Source organism: Marmota flaviventris, chromosome 3, assembly GCF_047511675.1.
Source record: "Marmota flaviventris isolate mMarFla1 chromosome 3, mMarFla1.hap1, whole genome shotgun sequence".
NCBI lineage: Eukaryota > Metazoa > Chordata > Mammalia > Rodentia > Sciuridae > Marmota > Marmota flaviventris.
In genome coordinates, this window is record NC_092500.1 from 7,538,584 (window position 1) to 7,562,120 (window position 23,537).

General features: G+C 49.4%; 1 protein-coding gene across 1 annotated transcript; it reads left to right on the forward strand.

Moving 5' to 3' along the window:
• The first annotated feature begins 279 nt into the window (after positions 1 to 279).
• Tob2 (transducer of ERBB2, 2) lies at positions 280 to 12,201 on the forward strand. Its single transcript, XM_071609444.1, has 2 exons — positions 280 to 1,612; positions 8,043 to 12,201. Exon 2 carries the CDS (start codon positions 8,140 to 8,142, stop codon positions 9,175 to 9,177), a length of 1,038 nt encoding a protein of 345 aa, XP_071465545.1. The 5' UTR covers positions 280 to 1,612; positions 8,043 to 8,139; the 3' UTR covers positions 9,178 to 12,201.
• The last annotated feature ends 11,336 nt before the right edge of the window (positions 12,202 to 23,537 follow it).

Below are 23,537 nucleotides of genomic sequence, written 5' to 3' on the forward strand. Positions count from 1 at the left end.
TGAGCAAACATCCCTACCCAGGGCTCCGGACCTCGCCGTCCGGCAGTCCTGTCCGCCTGACCTCACCGGTCACAGACCTCCCTACCCCCTACTCTGCCCCACACTGTCACAAAGAGGCAAAGTGGTCTGCACCGCCGAGATCCCGGCAGAGGGAACCTATCCCGGGTTCGGAAAGTCTTGCTCCGCTGCCTGAGGGACCGTCGGGTGTGCGGGCCCGTCGCGCCTATTGTGGGCAGGCGCCACACCACTCCGCGGGGCTATTCCTAGAATTAGCGTGGCTCTCCTAGCCCTCGTAGGGGTCGCGGGCTGGGGAGAGCCAACTGGAGCGTTGGCTGGGGGGCGGCGCTTGCGCGTCTGCGTGGAGCAGGCCCTCTCCCTGCACGGGGAACCTGGTGTCAAGAGGTTACTCAGCTGCTGGCCATCGGCCTCTTCATCCCGCACAGCGTGCCCCAGGCCCCATTCCCCCTCGCCCTCCTCTCGACTTTTCGCGTACGACGACGAGGCGAGCCGCGCTCGGAAAACTCAGGCCAATGCGAGCTCAGGTCCGAAACCTTTCCAGAGCTCAAGAGGTGCCCCTAGATCTCTCACCCAAGGAGGTCGCAACTGGGCGAGCGTGGGGGGACAGGCGCCTAGAGCTGGAGGGGCGCGCCAAGGTAGCCTCGGTGGGAAATAGTTCGGACAAACGTAAACTTGCGTACCGCCGGCGCCCCGGTAGGTGCAGGGTCGGAGGTTAGGGGAGAGCTTCCTGGGGCAAGCTGTGCCCGCCCCACCCCCGACAGCCTCCGTCCAGCAGCTGGAGTGAGCGCCCACCGTGTTTCAGCCCGGTGCCTGCCCTCACGGAGCTCCCCGTCTATCTGGGGATGCTCCTTACACGCTAAGCACGAGCTCAGAGAGTGGCTTGGGGCCGCAAGAAAATACGGCACGGCAGTGTTGATGGGGAAGGGAAGACAGACAGCCAGGCGGAGGAGGTGGCGACGCGAGAGGGTCTAGAAGAGAGACTCCCCGCAGCCTTTGCCTGCGTCCCACGCCCAGCCGGCTACGGGGCCGGAAGGGTTAAGCCGCGGGCCGGCAGGGAAGTAGTCCCGGCCGGACGCCCAGCCCCGCCCCGCCGGCGGAGGGACGCATCACGCAGGGGTGGGGAAGTCGGATCCGTGCGCAGGGTTGCTAAGGGTGAAACTTTTCATTGACTTTGCTCACTTCTGGCCGGGGCGCGGGAGGGTGCGGGTCGTGGGCGGAGAAAAGCTAGTGGCTCGGGCGACGCGGGGCCAGGAGGGCCAGGTCGTCCGCCGACTACAGCAGTCCGTCCTCCGCCCCGCGACGCGAGCCACCCTCTGGGCCGCCATCCTAGTGTTGTCGCCGCCGGCCGGCCTGCCCGCGGTCGTCCGTCCCCTGCCGCCGAGTCCGACCTCCAAAAAAGCTGAAAGAATTATGAGTTATAGCCCGTAACCTCCTCCTTGCTCCCAGCCCTCAACGACGAAAAGGACACATCGGCCCCCGGCCTCGCAGCGCCGGAGAAAGCAGGGAGAGCGACCTCTGCCCCGGGCCCAGGACCACCCTGGCAGGAGAAGACACCTGGCGACCCGCAGCCCATCCCGCCGCCGCGGAGACCCGAGTGAGTGCAGGGGCATGCGGACGGGGGGGGGCTGACACCCACCGGCTGGACAACCTGCCCCACCCCGCCCTTGCTCCGGCTCTTGGCTTTGCTGGACACTCCACGTCGCTGTCACCCCCTCCCCCGCCCGGCCAGCATTTTCCTCGCCCCTTCTATCTTCCTTTTAGAACCGCCCACACTTCTCCCTTGCTCCTCTACCCTGTCTCTGATCCTGCGGTACCCAAGAGCCACCTTCTCTCCCAGGTGCAAGAGTGGCCTCTCCTGGATGGAGTGCATTTCTTCCCTTCCTCCTTCCCCAGTTCTTATATCCCAGATACTCGCTAGATTTTCCTTGTTCCCCAAAGAAACATACCTCCCACTGCCATCGTTAAATAAATGAGAGGAAGGAAGGGGATCCAGGCCTTTTTCTGCTTTTCCCGTGTGCATGAAATGGGGTTGCTAATTAATATGGATTATTTCTGGTTCTGTGGAGCCTGAAGGATGAAGGTTGAACACTCCTTCTTGGGTATGAGACCGATTAGAGGGAACTGTCCTTGAACCACTCAGCCAGAATTCATTTCAGCTTGAAATCTTTATCTTCTTGGCTTAAAGGGAAAACTGCGCGTAAAAAAGTACCAGTAGGACTATGCCAGCTAGTGGATTCTACTTGATCTACATAGGGTCCCTGGGAAGAAGGGCCCTACTCCTAAATTCCTTTTCCAGTCCAGAGAATGGATTGTGCCCTTGACCAGGTATCTGGGGAGAAGGGAGGGAGCAAATGGAAGGCACAGCCGGCTGACCCTCTCCTCCCCTTGGAGCAGCCGAACCCCACACGCGGGGCTTCAACTTGAGGACCAGCAGACAGGGTCTTGGATGCCTTCTCACTGTCCAACCTATTGTTTTTTACCTTCCTACCCACCCCACCTGGGAGTAGGTCCCTCATTTGATTCTCAGTAGAAAAACATCCCTCTTGCTTTCTTGTCGCCTACCCCCTTCCCTCTCTTAAGCATTGAGAAAAGCAGCTTGTGTGGGAGGCCGGATTAGGGAGGTTTAACACCCTGTAGGGAAGCTTTGCAGAGGATCTGGTAAGTCTGGTCATAGAGTAGGCCTTGCAGTGGGAGGAGACTCACGCAGAATTTTAAATATTAGAAGGTGTTCAGGTTTCCGATGTGCAGTTTTTCCTTCCCAGCTGAGAACCTTCCCCATTTCCCTGAAATCCTTTTTCAGACTTGGATTAGAAGTGGGGTAAGGTTTGAGCCCCCCTGACGTTGGGCCTTCTGATTGCCGACAGAACTGGATCCAGTTCCTGCTTTTCCTTTCCTGACTGTGGGGTGCTGGAGCCGAGCCTACTGGACATTAAGTGGAAAAGGCTCCTTTCTCTTTGAGTCCACCGTCAGTCCCTACAGCAACTCCAGACAGCGGCTGCCCACCCTTGGAATTCAGATTCAGCGGTGGGGGTGGGAGGGCGAGGCCTTGTCTATCCCAGCCCACCCCTTTCTCCCAGAAAAACTCATTGGAAGCAGGTCCCTAATTCAGCAGTCTTCGGAGGCAGTGGAGAGAGATGGGGAAAGTTCTTCCCCTCGTACGGACGCGGTGGGTGGTACGAACCGCGAGCTGGCCTAGTGGGTAGATTTGGACGAACTGTCTTGCGATGGGAGGGGGCGCCCGCCGCGCAGTGCGCATGTGCGTCGGAAACTTTTCCTCGGCTCCGACCCTCGGCCAGGTGCCCCTGCCGGGCATGCGTGGTTGGGCCGGCTGACCCGCCCCCGCGGAGCGCGCAGGGAAGTGTAGTGTGCGCAGAAGTAGGTCACGCGTCCGCGCGTGCCAGAGCGGCCTGGGCGCTGCGGCTCCCGGAGTGCAGAGCGCGCCGGCCGCCGGGGAGGCTGGCGGGCCCTTCCTTGGGAGAGCCCTGCGGGTCGCGCCCAGTGATGCCCGGGCCACATTTGGGGTGGGTGGGAGTGAGACCCAGCAGGGCGAGGTCAGCTCCAGCCCTGGAAACATTCAGCCCACGCCGCCTTTAGGGACCGGGCCGCTGCTTAGGGACCGCCGGTGGGGCGGGGCCTCGCGGTGACCTGCGCTCTGCAGACGAGGACCCCAGGGCTGGCTGCCGCCTCTCCCGGCCTTGCTCAAATCCAGAGCATCCTATAGTGCTTGATTGTGGGGTGATGTCAGTGTTAAGGGTTTCAGGTGCCTGAATATTTTTATAGATTTGGGGCCCAGTGGATTCTTTCACCATTGTCCCTTCAACCCTTTTTAAAAACACAACTGCTTCTTTGTTAAAAACTTGCTTCTCTTTCTTATTAGAATAAGATATACTCCATGTTTGTATAGATATTTCAAAATATTCTACTGTCATGTATAACTAAGAACAACAACAACAAAAAGAGCTTGTCTCTCGTGGTGCTCCGTGACGCCTGTAATCCTTGCTGAAGCCGGAAGGTCTGCAAATTCGAGTCCAGCCTGGGCAATTTAGCAAGACCGTGTTGCAGAGTAAAATTAAAAGGGCCTAGGGTGTATCTCAATGGTAGAGTGCTTGCCTAGCATGTGCGAGGCCCTGGGTTCCATCCACAATAAGGGGATCGGGGTTTCTGTTCACTAGTCCTCTTTGGAATCTGTATAGACCGAGGCCTCCTTCAGCGTCTCCCCACATCTTTGCCTATAAACTTACTGTTAAAAACACAAGTCAGCACAAGGGATCTGAATCCAGGTTTAACCTTGTGGCTGAAAGTAAGCAAATTCCGGAGGATGAGATTGTTTTTTTTTTTTTTTTTTTTTTTTTGGTGTGTGTGTGTGTGTGTGTTTTATAGGAGCAATTGAACGCAGGGACCCTTAACCACTAAGCCATATACCCACTCCTTTGTAATGTTTTATTTTTATTTTGAGACAGTGTCTCACTGAGTTGCTGAGGCTGACTTTCAACTTGCAATCCTGCCTCAGCCTCCAGAGTCCCTGGGATTACAGGCTTGCGCCACCACAAGGAGGATAAAATTCTTGGTGAAACTAGACAGAAATTGCATTTGTAACTTTAATACACTGACAGAAGTGGAGATTTTGCTATTAAAAATTTATCCCCACACACACAAACACACATATGCTTTTTTGCCACCTTTCTGGCCTTTTAGTTGAAAAAGATTTCAAGAATTTTCTGCAGCTTAACAAATCTACCTGTTCCTTTTATTAAAGGATAGGTATTTCTAAGCACTCTAATCTTACCACACTTTCATGAATATTTTATATAGAAGCTCTAGAAATTGTCCATAGCTTTGTAAAAAAAATTAAAGAACTCATCCAGTGATCACACTTATCTTTAGCTGAAGACAAGACAGCACCAGTGCTTTAATCCTGTCCCATAAGCTTCTTGAAGTCAAAATTAGAGCCTGAGCTGATAGAGCAGAAAATCTCATTCTGGTCATCCGGCATTTTTGTAAGGTTCCACCCCACAACCATCTGGCCTGGCCTGTTCTCCAATTAAAGAGGCAAAGGTAGCATTATACACTTCCTTATTTGTGCAGCAACATCACTGAGGTATAAATTGGTGTGCAGCTTTAGTTGCTTATGCTGCAGAAAATGGTTCACTAGGCAGGGCTGATGACAGTGGTTCTATTGTATATTGGGTGGGAGGCTTATTTCCCAATGACTTTGGCCTGCATTTAAAATGCTCCCGTTTTGAGGCTGAACTGTTTGGGGCTGTTTATTTGGAAGGCAATTATACAGTCAAGTTTGAGTAGGCCTAGAAAGGCATGGAAGTCCTTTCTTTGGTCTGGGTGGAATACCAAGAGGCACATTTTAAGAGGCCATGGTATGCCTTAGGAGAAGTGTCATATGTTGACTTCAAATATATTTTACTTTTCAAACTCTTTGAAAACACTGGCTTTAACTCCAAGCCCATTCTTGGGATCTGATGCCAACTTTCTTCACATTTTTTTAGTTTCCTCCATGTTGAATACCTCTAGTTCACCATGGTGACCTTTTTGTTTGTTTTGTTTTGTTATGCTTGGAGGTTGAACCCAGGGCTGTTCTACCTTCATTTATTTTTGGTCCCAGGGATTGAACCCAGAGGTGCTTAACTACTGAACCACACATCCCTAAGCCCATTTTATTTTTTATTTTGAGACAGGATCTTACTTAAGTTGCTAAAGCTTGTCTTGAACTTATGATCCTCCTGCCTCAGCCTCCCGAGTTGCTGGGAATAGAGGTGGGTGCCACCATTCCTGACTCAAACCTCCATTCTTAAGCCTGGTATGATGTTGTACACCTATAGTCCCAGCTACTCAGGATCACTTGAGCCCTGGAGGTTAAAGGTCAGCCTAGGCAAAATAGCAAGACACTATTTTTTTTTATTTTAAGCCACCTTTCTTGGGAGGAGTCCCATGGTCGTATAGCTAGCTTTGTATCTGGTGATGAACCAATCTTCAGAAACAGAAAGTCCCTTTTTACCATTCTTCTCTTTAAATCTAAAGGGGCTGGGGATATCACTTAGTGGGTAGAGTGCTTACCTCACATGCACAAGGTCCTGGGTTCAATCCCCAGCACCATTTAAAAAAACAAACAAACAAAAAAAAAGAAAAAGAAACCCTGGAAGTGATCTGTCTTAATCATGAATAGACATTTGAAGAAACTTACAGATCAAAGACCAAAGTCTTTTGGAGGCTGGGATGAAGAGGAAAACAGGGTTTCCTGAGTACTGAGCATTCTGTGGGCAGGCTTGGGAGAGGGACCAGTCACTGACTCCCCATGTGACCCTCTCTGTTTCCTCAGACCTGAAATGAGAGTCCAGATGGAACTACTGAGCTACGGTGCTCTAGATTGATCCAGTGCATCTTCTCAGATACCTTCATCCCAGAATATTTTTCTTGAGGATTTAGTCCTAAAAGTGTTCCTAGGAGCCAAGGGCCAAAGTCTAAGAATGAACAGGGAAGTGTGTTGGGACAGGTGTTCAGAAAACTCAAGACCCCCCAAGCCTACAGCTGGTACCTGGACACTTCATGCTGAAACCAGAAGGAACTTTAATCACAGTCCAACACTGAGTCTTTCACAGGACGGAAGTTGCCCTTGACAGGTCATGGATCAGTCTCATCTCTGTGCTGAGCTCAGCAGCCTAGACTTGCCCAGAGATCTGGTTAGGGAGATGTTTTGGCCCTGCCTTCCCTTAAAGATTGCCCTTTTTTAGTTCATTTTCTCCCTGAGCGTGAGTTCAGGAGCCACCCTTTTGGAGAAAGTGAGAGTAGAATCACTAGCTCTTAGGACTTAAGGATCATGTTCCCGAAACATGAGGCTGGCCCAGACCTATGGGGTAAAACTTTTTTGACCTCAGTGGGATTGGCTGTGAGAGAGTCCCAAAATAACAATCTGAGTGTTTATCTTGGGCTGCCTTCTCCTCCAGCATCTCCAAACACTTGATAAATCTGATCCAGTGCCGAGAACAGGTGGTCAGACAGTCCCTGGGAAACAGAGTGATGATGGGGTCCCCAGCTGGAGACTACAGGGTGATGGAAATTTTTTTCCCTCTGCCATCATCCTCATCACTTACACCTTCTACAGAAACTACAGAGATTCCCTCAGGCCACACCAGTGCTGCTCGTGTGTGTGTGTGTGTGTGTGCGCGCGCACAACAGTGTACTAGGATTGAACCCAGGGGTACATTCCCCACCTTTTTTTTTTTTTAGTTGTAGATGGGCACAGTGCCTTTATTTTACTTGTTTATTTTTATGTGGTGCTAAGGATTGAACCCAGTGCCTCACGCATGCTAGGCAAGTGCTCTGCCACTGAGCTACATCCCCAGCCCTACACTGTAGTTCTTAAATCAGTTCTGCAAACCCAGACTGAGCCTGAAAGCCTCACACCCATGGGGCCCAGGGTAACAGATGGATATGACTGAAGTCCAAGCCCCAGAGAAAAGTTGGCAGTATTCCTTCATGTTCAGTGACCTGTATCCCTTTCCATGTAAGGAGAAGAACTAAAAATTTTAAACTTACATCTTAGCCTGTGACAGTTTGGGGACATGACTTCACCAAGATATTACAGAGACAGCAAAGTCCTTCCCTTCTTCTGATGAATTAGGAGCCTGGGTTTATTCATTTATTTATTTTTGCTTGGGGTGTGTGTGTGTGTGTATCATTCGTACAGGGACCCAAATTCTCATAATGGTGGAAAACAGCATTCCGTCTGTGTTTATTATTTTAAAAAAATAGCTAACTTTATCAAGTGTCTATTAATGCCAAGTGTAGCATAAGACAATTTATATCCTCCAACTCCATGTCAGACACATTTTCCCAGTGAGAAATCTAAGGCTCAGAAGGAAGTAACTTGTCTACAATTGTATAGTTGAACCCAGCCATTGGTAGAATGGTAGTTGATCCAGAGTTGGTGTTTTTTTGTCTGTCTTTGGCCACTTCCATCTGTCTGCATATATATATTCATGATACTCCTTTCCTTCTTTCTCATTTCCAAGAACCATCTGGAGCCCAAGTCTGCCCATCTTACATCTGCAACCACTTCCCTTGGCCTGTGCACGTGCCCTGCACTGATTCTCTGCCTAGGAAAGGACCATGCAGTTAGAGATTAAAGTGGCCCTGAACTTCATCATCTCCTATTTATACAACAAGCTGCCCCGGCGCCGGGCAGACCTGTTTGGAGAGGAGCTCGAGCGACTTTTGAAAAAGAAATATGAAGGCCACTGGTACCCTGATAAGCCACTCAAGGGCTCTGGCTTCCGCTGCGTCCACATTGGGGAGATGGTGGACCCTGTGGTAGAGCTGGCTGCCAAGCGGAGCGGGCTGGCAGTGGAGGATGTGCGGGCCAACGTGCCTGAGGAACTGAGTGTCTGGATTGACCCTTTTGAGGTGTCCTACCAGATTGGTGAGAAGGGGGCTGTGAAAGTGCTGTACCTGGATGACAGTGAGGGCAGTGGTGCCCCAGAGCTGGACAAGGAGATCAAGAGCAGCTTCAACCCTGATGCTCAGGTATTTGTGCCCATTGGCAGCCAGGACAGCTCTCTGTCCAATTCCCCCTCGCCGTCCTTCGGCCAGTCACCCAGCCCCACCTTCATCCCTCGCTCTGCCCAGCCCATCACTTTCACCACCGCCTCTTTCGCTGCCACCAAATTTGGCTCTACCAAGATGAAGAAGGGTGGTGGGGCATCTAGTGGTGGGGGCGTGGCCAGCAGTGGGGCAAGTGGCCAGCAGCCACCACAGCAACAGCCTCGCATGGTCCGCTCGCCCACCAACAACCTACTGAAGCACAAGAGCCTCTCTTTGTCTATGCATTCACTGAACTTCATCACAGCCACCTCGGCGCCTCAGTCCCAGCTCTCACCCAATGCCAAGGAGTTCGTGTACAATGGTGGTGGCTCGCCCAGCCTCTTTTTTGATGCGGCTGATGGCCAGGGCAGTGGCACCTCAGCACCCTTTGCGGGTGGTGGGGCCAGCACCTGTAACAGCAGCAGCTTCGATATGGCCCAGGTATTTGGAGGTGGCACCAACAGCCTTTTCCTGGAGAAGACACCCTTTGTGGAAGGCCTGAGCTACAACCTGAACACCATGCAATACCCTAGCCAGCCGTTCCAGCCTGTTGTGTTGGCCAACTGACCACTCCTCCACCCAGAGGGCCAAGAGCACCCACGACCACAGATAAGAAAAAGGAAAGGAGAGGAAAGGCCAAAAAAAAGAGGAAAAGAAAACTGTACAAAAATATTTCCAATCTTCTCACTCTCGCTTCTAGAAAAAAGATCCAGCCCAGGCATGGAGTGGGAGGGGGCTCCTGAAGCACCGAATCGTGGTTAACTCAACCCCCCACCCCGACCGTTTTCCTGCCTGCTTCTGATTTATTTGGTTGGTTTGGGTTTTGTATTTCTTTTTTTTTTTTTTTTTTTTACATGTAGTTTTCTATATAACATCTTTAATTAGTGGCTTCCTGTGCTAAGAATGGTCCAGATGTGAATTGCTGCTCCCTGTTCCCTCCTCCCTCCTTCACACTCCTTTATGATTGGTGTGTCCAAGCTCACAGGGAAGGAAGAGCTGCAGCTGGGGCCAAACCCCCCCAAGTAGGGAGAGGCTGGTCCATTTCACTGCCTGCCCTCCAGCTATCCTCTCACTCAAAGCCATCCAACCTCAGCAGGACTTCTTGGGCCCTGCCACCCAAATAGGTCTGACCCCAGCCCACACTCCCTCTCAGGCTGGGCCACAGGGAGTTTCTGGCTAGCCACTTGACACCCTCCCCCAAGAGCTAATGTCTGTGACTACAGGGAGGTTTGCACTTTGTCTTGTTGAAATCCTTTCATCTCTGTGCTGTGGCCCCATCCACCCACCGACCCCACCAGGCCTAGACGATTATCATGGCTCTGGACACCCAGCATCCTTTATAAGCATGGCCTCTTTCTCTAATGCAGCCCTTCTTCCCTGGGCCTGAGGCTGTGGGCTAGGAGGTGGGAATAAGGTGTGTGTGTGTGTGTGTGTGTGTGTGTGTGTGTACATGTATACATGTGTGTACATGTACACCCCTGTGAGTATATGTGGTTTGCTGTCCTGTTCTAAAGGATTCCAAGCCATGTGAAACTTCCCTCTGGATGTGATTCTGGGTTGCAGCAAGTGCTTATTTATGTATGAGGTTGGGGATGGGCTGGGGTGGGTTGTCAGTTTTTTGTAAGGCAGTATGGAGGGGGTGACATTGGCTGAGCCTAAGGCACTCCCAGGGGAAAGCACTGCAGAAGGAACTGGTTTCCAGACTGCAGAGGGATCTGCACTTTTGTTTGTTTTTGACCAAAAAGAAAAAAAAAAGAAAGGAAAAAAAAAAAAGAATTATACACACACACACATACATACACATATATATAGGGGAAAAATATATATATACACATACAATATACATATGTGTGTATGTGTGTGTATATATACATATATATATACACACACACACACACATAAGCTCTGAAGGGTAGAAGGAATATCCAAGCCTCTGTTGCCTAAGAGAAGTCCCTGGACTTCAGTGACCCTGTTGTGCAACCTTACCCAGGATGGGAGCTGCTTACCTGAGTTCCATTGGTGGGGAGTTGGGGGTGGGGAGATAGGACCCGCATTTGGAGTCAGTCAGTGCCTATTGCGGGCAGTCCTGAGCCTTGCATTGTGACTTTTTGGTCTTCTGGTTGTGTTATTTCACTCCGTCTGTGTCCCTACCTGATAGTTTCTCGGTACCTCTCTCTTGTCATCCCCCTCACTGCCCTTACCCTGCCTACCCTGGACCTTGATGCTATGAGGCATGGTCTCCTGGGTAGGCCAGGCTGGACAGGCATGTGGTCCTCCCAGCCATTGTACTTGTGATACAGAAGGTCACTGGTTCCCCTTCCTCTGCAGAAGAAAGGGTTTTTTCCAATCCATGGCATAGCTTCTGAGCCACAGTGCTTTGGTAATGGGGCACTTGGCATCAGGGCTCCATCACCAGAAAGCACCAAAGTCCTGGTACCCCACCCCATTCCATTCTTCCCAGGACCCCAAGTGGGTACTGCTGTGGCAGTGAGTCTGGCCCAGACAGACACTGCCGGCCTCCCCTCCCTATAATGGGCACCAGCTCTACCTCCCCATCAGGGCAAGGCCCTGGCTTCTCAGCCCAGCACCATCTGTTCCTCTAGACCTCTTGGGCCAGCCCAGTCTGGGTCACCCTGTCCCTCATCCTTAGCTCCCATGCAGGTGACAGGCCCAGGCAGATAGCTCCTCTCTGGGAAAGGTTGGATGCTGCCTTATCCCCCTTCTGGCCCCTCCTGTGCACACACACACACTGGTACCACCCGCACCCAGGCCAGCTCATTTTTCACCACATGCAGGGAGAGGGGGAGACCAATCCCTTCCTGTCTCTTGAAATACGAAGAATAATGTGTGTTCAGGAGCATGTCTCCTACACTGGGCTTTTGGGCCTGGTTCGGTCTGTCTCGTCTCAAATCTAGGCATTTTTGCTTCAATTTTATTTTTTTTAAGAAAACAAACAAAAATCTGCACTAATTTACCTGGTTTCGTAGGAAATTTTTTTTTATTTTTTACATTTTTTGGTGTCCGTTTGTATTGAATAATTTGCTACATTTGTAAAATGTAAGAGGTATATATAATATATGTATATTTCTAACGTAAGAAACGTAATTTTTTCTTTTCAAGGTTTTTTCTTAAAAAGAGGAGAGAAATTGATATTTTTTCAGGAAAAACAAACTTTAAAATAAAAAAAGAGGAGAATAAACCTTTTTCTCCCCTTTCCCCATCCTCTATCTATCTCTCTTTCCCAGGAACAAATCTAAAGATGGATTATCTTGTGAAGAATGTAAACTGTCAATCCAGAATGATGTCTTTTTCTCAATGCAGGGAGCTATAGATTCTCTAATTCTCCCTAAGAGTGGGAGGGGGCATTGAAGCAACTGTGGAGAGGAGCCAGGGGAGCAGGGTAATGACTTTTTTTTTCTTTAGTGAAGGAGGAATACAATCAAGTGTTTTGTATTCAGAATGTTGTGCAATATTTTGAAATGGGATATTGGTGTGTTAGAGATTTAGTTTAAAAACAAGATTGATCAAATCTGTACAGTTTATATTGTTCCAGATTTTTTTAAGTTTGTATTAAAAGCATGATATATAATAGCCCTTTCCTTGCTCCTAACTTGTTCTGTTTATGGGGTCTCTTGGGATGGAGAGAATGGCAGTAGCCCAACCCCTACCCCTGGGTGGACATAACTGACTTCTTGGTATGCCCACTACCACTGTCCTTTTCCATGTTGCAGACAGGTTCCTTGAGGCTAATAGACATTTTCTTGTTTGGTAGTTGCTGGGGCCAGGACTGGAAGCAGAGCCTTAAGATTGGGGTTCCTCTTTGTGGCTATGCTAGGAACTGCCTATTCCTTGGAGAAAAAAGGGAGAGGCCCACCTGCAGCCTACTCTAGATATAGTATTTGCCTATCCAAGCCACTTGCTCTTTGGATATGGCCAGAATGAGGAGAGCCCACCTAAGCCATGTTTTGTCCAAACACCTGATACTCGGGTTCTCTATCCTTTTCTTGGGCCAGACACCTCCCTGGCTGCTTTAGAGGTGACAACCTGTCTGAGCCCAGGATTGGAAAGCAGCCCACTTTTCTGCCACTGATTTCTTTGAGATTTCAGTCACCTCCTCCTTCTCCCAGGACCCCAGGGCCATGTTTTTCTTCACAAGGTCAGGGCTCATTAATGCTGCCCAAGGTCTTTGGGCCCAACTGGGCCCAGAGTATTTGTGAAGGTACTTGTTGAACCTTTTGCGGGGGGAGGGATCCCAGGGATTGAACTCAGGGGCACTTAGCCACTGACACATACCCGGCCCTTTTTTCACATTTCATTTAGAGACAGCCTCGCTGTTGCTGAGGCTGGCTTTAAACTCATGATTCTCCTGCCTCAGCCTCCCTAGCCGCGTATTCCTCTGTTCCACCGTGCAGGGCTTATTTTTGTTGAATCTTATCTCACCCTCATAGCAGCCAGTGGTGAAGGCCAAGTTAAATTGCCTGCTTAAATTCACAAAACTAGTAAGTGGTAAGGCTGAGATTTTGATTTGATGTGTCCTATTCAATCCAGTGGTCTTGAGCAGTGTTAGGCCCTTGTCAGAGAACAAACCAGTGCCTGTCTTTCCAGAGCTGATCTCACAAATATTTGATAAGCTGTAATACTGTTTTGGGGGTATGATGATGGGGATGGGGAACATTAACACTTTCAAACTGGGGCAGAGGGCAAGCAGATCTTATGGTGCATCAGGAGGGTGGGGTGTCCCCAGGCTCTTCGCTTTACAAATAAGCCAATACAGCCCTCCCCTCAACCCCTGCAAGCATGTGCACTTCATGTATCTAGAAGTTCTGGGGCCAAACGTCCAGCCTCTAGACAGCGTCCCAGGAGCCCTGATGTCTGGCTCCTTCCACTGGCTGCTTCCCACAGAGTGTCAAGCAGAGGAAAGCCCCTGGTCAAGACACAAAACCACTTAACAGGGGTCTCATACTTCTATCCCAACAGAGAGAAAGCCAACCTGTCCTGTGTACAAGCTGTCCACCAGTCAAGGGCCCCAGAGCAGAGGTGGGATGGCCCCTCACCTCATTTCTATTTATAAACATAGGTCCTGACTCAGCAAGTGCCAGGATCACCTGTTCCCACTCTGTCACACTCAGATCTGAAGGGCCAGGGCAACCTCCTACCCACATGCCAAGACTAACTTCTGGGACAGCCAGTCCCTCCAGCTCATAGTGTGGACACTACATATTTGAACAAACCCCCAACTCCTCCATGGAATGGACACAGAAGTAACTCACTCCATTCATGCCGTGTTTTATTCACCAATTGTTCACTGGCTCTGATGAAAAGTGAGCTGGAGGCCTGGAGAGGTAAAGGGCTGCCTGGGACCCCTGCCCTGCAGCAGGGGAAGAAAACATTTTGGCAGACTCAAGAGAGTTCCTCCAAAAAAGGGCATCATTTGTGCACTTTAAAAACCATCCCTGAGTATCCATCCACTCTGTTCTGGAAACAGTTGTGTGTGTGGGGGGGGGGCACCTTCAGGATACTATACACAAGGGGCCTAGGAGCCCACAGAACCAAGAAGGCTTCTTGGAGGTGCGAAGAGAGTAGAAGTCAGCCACAAAAGAAAAGGCAAGGCTACAGCCCTCCCAGGGGAGCCCCATCAGGAAGACACCCATCAGGGGTAGGGGAAAAGCCTGGACCCTGCTTCTTAGAAGCACAGGTACCACCAGGCATGGGGCACACGCCTATAATCCCGGTGGGTAGGGAGGCTGAGGCAGGAGGATCACAAGTTCAAAGACAGTCTCAGCAAAAGCAAGGCACTAAGCAACTCAGTGAGACCCTGTCTCTAAATAAAATACAAAATAGGGCTGGGGATATGGCTCACAGTGGTCGAGTGTCCCTGAGTTCAATCCCCAGGACTAAAAAAAAAGGAGCACAGGTACCAATTCCAGCCCTGCTGCTTGCTAGCTGGGGGACCTCCAGCTACCCACCCACCTCCTTTTTTATTTGTTTATTTTTTTAGTTTAGTTGGATACAATACCTTTGTTTTTATTTATTTTTTATGTGGTGCTGAGGATCGAACCCAGGGACTCACATGTGCTAGGTGAGCGCTGTACCGCTGAGCCACAACCTCAGCCCCCCCACCCCACCTACTTCACCTCAGTTGCCCAACTTCTACAATGAGAACAGTGACTAGCACTTCCTTGTGAACAACAGAATAATGGGTAGGGAATGTTGAGGCACTGGCTGATCTGAGGTAAATAAGTATCATTTTCATCAACTTGGCCATTATTGTCCATCCTCAAAGGCCACCAGCCAGCCCCATCCGGTCTATTGCTCTGCACTGGCAAACAGGCCGAAACCCAGGCCTGCCAGCAACAGGACCAGGCTAGGACTGAAAATAAAAGTTTCATTTTAGAGTCTGGCTGCCCGTAGGTGGCAAGCTGCCACCAGTAAGAGGATGTCCCATTCTACTCCCCTCTCCTCCAGGGGCCTGTCTCGCTCCTCAGCATAGGAAGGGTCCCCGACTTGTATGTCCAAAGCCTTCTGGGAGTTTCTCCTTGAAGAGGCACATGGGTGGGTAGAGGTGATTCACACAGCAAATTCTGCTCCCTCCTCGATGCCTGCCTCAGTCAGCACCTGTAGGCCAAGTGAATGCCACTGTCTGGTCCCTACTACTGCCACCTCCCTGTGAGTGGGGTGAGGGGAGGGACACACTTCCTCCTTTCCAGGGGCCTGGCCAGCTTGGCCAGCCACGTCCTGCTTGAGTAGCCTGTGGACAGGCTGGGCCCACCGGGGAAGTCTCCAAGGCCTTGGGCAACATGAGCTTGTTCATTCTCTGGCTTTAATTTGGAAAATTTCACTGCCAGAAAGAATTGGGTTCTAGGTTCTTGAAGCTGCCAATTCAGTGTAACCTTGAATGTCTCTTGACATCTGGCCCAACTGCACAATGAGGGACAGCGGAGTCAGGCCCCTGTCTAATTAGGCCATTCAGGATATTCCCTGGGCTGGTACCTCTTCTCAGGGCCCTGTGCTGTGGTATATTTCCCAGGGAGAGGGGAAGAAAATGACCAGCGAGGCCTTGGGCAGCCACATGGTATGGCTGGGATATCCCCAAAGTGTAAGAACCTAATCTGACTACTGCTAAGCTGTGGCAAGGCTAGGTAAGTCTGGGCAGGGGGAAAGGCCTGCCCTAGTGGCCTGGATATCTGCATTCTTCTTTCTCTACCCTGATCTACTGTATTCAATAGTCAGCATTCAACATGACCCCCTGGGGTTGCTAGAGTACTTGCCTAGTGTGCATGAGGTCCAGGGTTCCATACCTAGGACTAAAAAGTAAATAAAATAAATAAAGCCACATGGAGTCCCTATAAGTGCTGACATTGTCCTAGGCAGAAGGAAAACATGGGAGAAGAGCAAAGTCCCTGCTCTCCTAAAGCAAGGTTCTATTGATCACAAATGAGAAAGTGTCACAGGGTAAGGATGTGCTATTAAGATAATCACAACAGCCAGGCATGATGGCACACTTCTGTACTTCCAGCTACTTAGGAGACTGAGACAAGAGGACTGCAAGTTCAAGGCCAGGCTGGGCAACTTTTATTTTATGTGTTTCAAAATAAAAAATGGAAAAGACTGGGAATGTAGCTCAGTGGTAATGCATCCCTGGGTCCAATTCCCAGTAATGGAAAAGTAATTATCACAATAATGGTAACTAATAACCTAATGAATCCTTATACTGGGTGGTCAAGGCAAGGCTTTCATCATGTGATCTGAATTAAAAGATCTCTTTGGGCTGCTGGGGATATGGCTCAGTTGGTACAGCTGCTTGCCTAGCATGCACAAGTCCCTGGGTTCAATTCCCAGCACCACCAAAAAAAAAAAAAAATCTCTTATCACATGTTTAACCAAGATCAGCAGAAGGACAAGAAGCTTCACAAGACTTGAGGGACAAGAACAAGACTGGTGTGCCTTAGCACAAGCCAACAGCATGTCATGCATGCAACATGGAGGGCCTTGTGAACTGGATGGGAAGTTGGGATTTTATCTGCCCCCCAAGTTGCCCCAAGTAGTGGGATAGCAGGGTGGGGATGTACTTCAATGGTAGAGCACTTGCCTAGTGTGATTAAGGCTGGATTTTTTTTTTTTTTTTTTTTTAAGTTTGGGATTGAACCCAGGGGTGCTTAACCACTGAGCCACATCCTCAGCCCTTTTCTTTAGTATTTTATTTAGAAACGGGGTCTTGCTGAGTTGCTCAGAGCCTTGCCAAGTTGCTGAGGCTGCCTCAGCCTACCAAACCACTGAGATTACAGGCGTGTGTCACTGTGCCTGAAGTCCTGACTCTAATTCTCAGCACTGCCATGAAAAAAAAAAAAAAATCATAGCCAGGTGCACACATATAATCCCAGTGACTCCAGAGACTGAGGGAGAATCTCGAGTTTGAGGCCAGCCTCAGCAATTTAGCAACCCTGTCTCAAAATAATAAAAAGGGCTGCTGGGGATGTAGCTCAGTGATTCAATTCCCAGTACCAAACAACAACAAAAGAAGCAGGGGAGCTTTCTCTCACACACTGAATCCACAAACCTTTCCAGAATCCCTCCTTTGTGCCAGGCCATGAGCTGGGCCCCCGCACATGGACTGGCTGGAGGAGCAAACCCAGGCCTTTCTCTCAGGGGAGTTCCAATGGTGGAAACAAACCCAGGTCATCCTGACTTCAACACTCCAATGAGCCCATACCAGAAGGAAGCCCAGGAGCTAGGAGTACCCAGAGCAGGTTCTGATCTGATGCTGGAAGGCTTTTCAGAGGGTTGAGAGAAGCAGATGAGGGAAGGGTTTGAAGAATCAGGGAATAGCCCATAGACACAGATGCCAGGTGCTGCTGACCGAGTGGAGGTCAGCAATACCCGGACTTGGTATTGAGGGCGCCCCAATATTGAGGGAGCCCCAGGGATGTGGAGGAGGAACATGACTGGGCTGGAGGAGTGTAGAGAGCTTCTTCAAGAAGCCACAAGAACTGTTCAGAGGGCAGAAATGCAAAACCCCAAACTATAAACCCTCTAAAAGAAAATAGAGGAAATCTTTGTGACATTGAATTAGGCAGATTTCTAAGATACCCTTCAAAGGCAAGATCCATGAGATAACACATTGACTTTATCAAAATCAAGAATTTCTGGGCTGGGGATATGGCTCAAGTGGTAGTGTGCTTGCCTAGCATGTGTGAAGCACTGGGTTCGATTCTCAGCACCATGTAAAAATAAAAAAAATAAAGATATTGTGTCCACCTAAAACTAAAAATGAATATTTAAAAAAAAAAAAAGAACTTCCAAAAATACACTGTTAAGACAATAAAAAGATAAGCCACAGACTGAAAAAAATATTTGCAAATCATATATTTGATAAAGGGCTAGTATCCAGAATATAAAAAGAACTTTCAAAACTCAATTACAGCCAGGTGTGGTGGTACAGCAGCTCTGGAGGCTGAGGCAGTAGGATCACAAGTTTAAAGCCAGCCTCAGCAAAAGCCACATGCTAAGCAACTCAGTGAGAACCTGTCTCTAAATAAATTACAAAATAAGGCTGGGGATGTGGCTCAGTGGTTGAGTGGGTTCACTCCCTTTACCCCCCCAAAATTAAAATAAAATAAAAATTAAAGGGCTAGGGATGTGGCTCAGTGGTTAAGTGCTCCTGGGTTCAATCTCCAGTACAAAAAAAAAAAAAAAACTCAACTGTATGGGTGGGCACAGTGGTGCATGACTGTAATCCCAGTGACTGGGAGGCTGAATCAGGAGCATCACAAGTTCAAGGCCAATCTGGGAAACTTAGGTCCTCAGCAATTAAGTGATATCCTGTCTCAAAATAAAAACACTATGGGGCTGGGGATGTGGCTCAAGCGGTAGCGCGCTCGCCTGGCATGCGTGCGGCCCGGGTTCGATCCTCAGCACCACATACAAACAAAGATGTTGTGTCCGCCGAGAACTAAAAAAAATAAATAAATATTAAAAAAAAAAAAACACTGCTAGGAATATAACTAGTGGTAAAGTATCCATGGGTTCAATCCCCCAACGCAAAAAAAAAATAAATAAATAAAAAACCTCAATTACATAATGAGATGGAAAGGCTTTGATCAGTGCATGCTATATATATGCATTGAAATATCATGCTGTACCCCATTATGTACAATTAATACATGTTAATCAAAAATATAAAAATTAATTACAAGTTGGACATGGTGACATATCCCAACAACTCAGGAGGCTGAGGCAGGATGTTTGTGAGTTCAAAGCCAGCTTCAGCAACTTAGCAAGACCTTAAGCAACTCAGGGAAACCCTGTCTCTAATAAAATATAAGAAAAGGCTGGGGATGTAGCTCAAAAGTAGAACTCTTGCCTATAATGTGTAAGGCCCTGGATTCAATCTAATATATACCTACCCTGTGATCCAGCCATTCCATTCCTAAGTTTTTCCCATATGAAAAGAAAATATATGGGGCTGGAGATGTGGCTCAAGCGGTAGCGCGCTCACCTGGCATGCGTGTGGCCCGGGTTTGATCCTCAGCACCACATACAAACAAAGATGTTGTGTCCAACGAAAACTAAAAAATAAATATTAAAATTCTCTGTCTCTCTCTCTCTAAAAAAAAAAAAAAAAAAATACAGAAAATGTCAACTAAGCTTACAAAAAGTACACTAGTGGTTGCCTGGGGACAGAAAAGGGGGAGGGACAAGGAGGGAGGGATTTAGAGGAATCAGGAAACTTTGAGGAGTAATGTACCGGTTCATTATCTTGATTGTGGAGATAGCTTCAAAAGATATGCCAAATTTATCAAATTATCATTTTAAAGTTGTGTGTAGTAAGTACATTATATGTCAGTTATTCCTCAATAACACTGTTAAAAAACAAAGAAGGACTGGGGGTGTCACTCAGTGGTAGAGCAAATGCTTAGTTAGCATGAGCAAGGCACTAGGTTTGGTCTCCAGCACACCCTCCCCCACCAAAAAAAAAAAAAAAAAAAAAAAAGAATAAGCAAGCAGAAGCTCAGAGGGCCAAAGGATTTAAAGGCCCAGCAGCATTCAAATACTCATTCGACAAATATTTACCAGCCCTGCTATGTGCGGAACCTGTTCTCAGCAAAAAACAAGGCAAAGTTCCTCCCTTACCAGACTCACAAATTCTAGTGGCAAAAGAAATGACAAACATGATAAAGAAACAAGGAAATCCAAGTAGAGATTCATTCTCAGGGTGACAAGACAGAGGGTTGAGTCAGGGAGCCCTCCTCTCCAAGAGGGGGTCAGAGAGGCACCTCTGAATAGGTGGCAGTTAAGCCCAGGCAGAAAGATACAAAAGAGCCCAGAAGGGCTCACCTTGTTTCCTGTAGGCTCCCTCCCATTAGACTGTCCCCCTTCAACTGTCCTTGTTCCTCAGCCCCCTTTCTGCTTGACACTATGGAGTCTTAACTTATGGCTTTGCATGAATCCAGCCCTTTCTGTTCTTGGCTCAAGGAGGCCTCTCACCTTGGATCAGCTTGCATACTAAACTGGCAGAGAAAATGTGCCAAGGGCAGCAAGAGGCATCTCAGGAGCCTAGCTAATTTGTCCTGCAAGGGCACCCTGGGAACCTGACCCATAGGACTTGGGGTTGTCTTCCAGACAGAGCACATGCTTTGGTGCAGGGCATTCCTCTCAAGCTAGGCTGGAAGCAGGGAAGGCTGACCTAGCCAGACACTGTCCTGGCCTCTGTGAGGGCAGCTCTAGTCTCCTGTTCATGCTAGGGCTGGGGACAGGCCAGATTGGCCCAAGGCCTGGAGGGGAGGGGCAGGTTAGTGTCATGGGAGGGGGGAATGCCAGGACCTCTCTCTGGACACAATGTCCTGGACTGCTCCATAGCTTGGCTGGCCAACAAGGAACAGTGGCTGGCAGAGGGTATGGGCAGCTGGCTGACTGGGTGGAGGGGCAGTCAGCCTGAGCAAAGGGCTTGTGCTTACAACCTGTCCTGCCACCTGCCACCTTGGGCAAGGAGAGGGACAGCTCTCTGGAGGCAGGGGCCTGGCCCCAGGAGGGACCTCAGCAGTTCTTCTCTAGCTCATGGCTGTATTTCCCCAGAATATCAATAACTGCCATTATATGAGCTGAGTTCTACAACATTGCAGAACTCTGAAAATGCTGGCCTGTCCCCTTACTAGCTGTGTGACCTTGGGTAGGTCACCACCTTTCTAAAACTCAGCTCTTCATAGGCACAAGCCTATAATCCCAGCTGCTTGAGAGGCTGAGGCAGGAGGATGGTGAGTTCAAAGTCAGCCTTGGCAATTTAGAGAGGCCCTGAAGCAACTCAGTGAAACTCTGTCTTTATATGGAAATTTTAAAAGGGCTGGGGATGTGGCTTAGTGGTTAAGTGCCTCTGGGTTCAATTCCTGATGCCAGAAAAAAAAAGGCATCTACCACCTCTTTGGGTGTGAATGCATGGAAATCAGTTAAGACAGTGACCATCACAGAGAAAGTTAGCTTAATGCAGTAAAGTTTGCTATCACCGGGCTGGGGTTGTAGCTCAGTAGCAGAGCACTTGCCTAGCATGTGTGAGGCTCTGGGTTTGATCCTTAGCACCACATAAAAAATTAACAAAAATAAATAATTTTTTAAAAAAAAAGTTTGCTATCACCACATGAATAAACAACAATAACAACATTTATTTATTAAAGGCTTTTGTGTGCCAAGAGCTTTACCTGCATTGTCCCAAATTCTGGCAGCAATCTTGTAGGTAGGTCTCATCACTCATTTTATAGGTGAGGAAACTGAGCTCCAAGAATCAAAGTGACAAGCTTAAAGCCATACAGTTGATATTAGGGGGCTGAGTGGCTCCCCACATGGGAACCCAGCTTCCCTTGTGGGCAAAAGGGTAAGGATCAGTTGGGTGACCCTGGGAGGTTCCCAAAGACTGAAGCTGAATGAAGAGGCTGAAGGATTCCTTGGGACATCAGCTGAATCCAGTCTCCTAACCTCAGATAGGACACTCCTGGCAGAATCCAAACTCGGATCCAGGCATGAAAGTTAAGCACCCAAGAAGGCCCAAGAGGTGTATGTGCAATCATTCCTTTGCTCATGTGGCAAATATTTATTGAGGGCATTAGAGTTGGGTACTACTCTATGTGGACCTAAAGTCAGACTTGTTTGCTGGCCTCAAACTTAGGATCCTCCTTTCTCTGCCTCCCAAATTGCTGGATTACAGGCATGCACCATCACACCCAACTCAAAACCACATACTTTGCAAGTGACAGTATTCACATTCAAAGTCTGGCTCAGGCTAGGCTCATTGGTACATACCTGTAATCCCAGCAACTCAAGTGGCTAAGGCAAAAGGATCACAAATTTGAGTCCAGCCTGGGAAACTTAGTGACCTGTCTCAAAATAAAATTTTAAAAAGGGCTAGGATATAGCTCAGTGGTAGAGTGCCCCTGGCACTAGTATCAAAGGGGTTGGAGGTAATGGTTGGGAAGGTAGGGTGACTTCCAGTTTTTCCCACTGACTTATTTTTTCCATCAGTGCTGGGGATGGAACTCAGAACCTCCTAGGCGCAGGCAAGTGCTCTAACACTGAGACCTGAACCTCCTGCAAACCAGGACACTTGGTTACCCTAGCTGGAGGATTTTGCTCCACCCCTTGATTTCCTCAACTGTAAAAGGACACTAATTCTCCCTTCACATTGTTTGATGGTAACAGGAGCATAAAGTCCTAGGTTCATAGTCCAGGCCAGCAAGTGGAGGCAGAGATAGTGTCATTCATGTCCTGCTAGTAAGGCCAAGCAAGAGGGGATGGTTAGGATTAGGGTGGTTATCCCCCTTTGCAAATGAGAAGGACCTCCCAATGTCAGAGAGGGACTGAATTAAATGTCTCCCTCATCCCAGCACCTCCTCTTGGTAGGTGCTCAAAACAGGTAATGATGGGCTTATCTCAGCAAGTGAGACCTGGAAAGGACTACAGGGGACTATCAGGGCTTCTCTGAGTCTTAAAGGGGATGGCTAGGAAAACCTCCCCACTGCACCAGCCCACAGGGCACTAGCTCCACCTGCAGCTATAGCCATGCCACAAGGCAGGCTGGACACCCAGCTCCCTGGGGCAAAGACCAAGGTTCACAGGGAACTGATTGGTCCAGCAGACACCACCTACCAGCCCAGGGCCTGGCCAGGTCCCTGGGAGGGAGTTAGGGAAGGATAAGGAGAATTCCTAGTTACTGGGCTAAGTACTCACCGGTGTTGACATGGCTCTGTTCTTCCCTATGACACTACAAGGAGACATTATAGATGTGAATACTGAGGCTCAGAGAGACAAAGTCTGCCCAAGGTCACCCAGAGGTAGGCAAAGAATCAGTTACCATTGGGCTTCACAGCTTTACAATTTAAGACACATAGTGGCCCAGGCTGTGGAAGGCTTCCTGAGGCGTCAGGGACCTACAGAGTCCCCAAAGTCCGGGTCAGGGGGTAAACTATTGTGCACTGGTAACAGCCCTTTGAACCAGGTCACATACCCTCTTCCAAATGGGGACAAGGGCCAGGCACAGTGGTGCATTAGCAGGGGTAGCCCCCCACACACAGTCTGGGCTTCCCTGGGGGCTCAAAATTCCTAGCAAGGACAGTCATCCCTATGCCTGCGAGCTACCCCTTACCCCCAGTGTGTCCCACTGGAGGGAGTCTCATTGTCCCTATGGGAGCTAAGAGGAAGGGGAGAAGGTTGGGGTAGGCGTGGCCACTCCAGCGGAAAAGGGCCTGGCCTCTCTGGGCCTGCAGTCAGGCAGCGGGGGAAGCGCGTGCAGTGGGGAGGGGGAAGAGGGAGGGGACGGTTACGTAACGCACGGCGCGGGGGTGGGGCGTCGGCGCACGGATGCGGAGGGGAGGGGGAGCCGGCGGGCGCCCCTCCTGTGAAGAGCACTGCTTTCCGCCCACGTGACACCGGAACAGCGCCCCCCC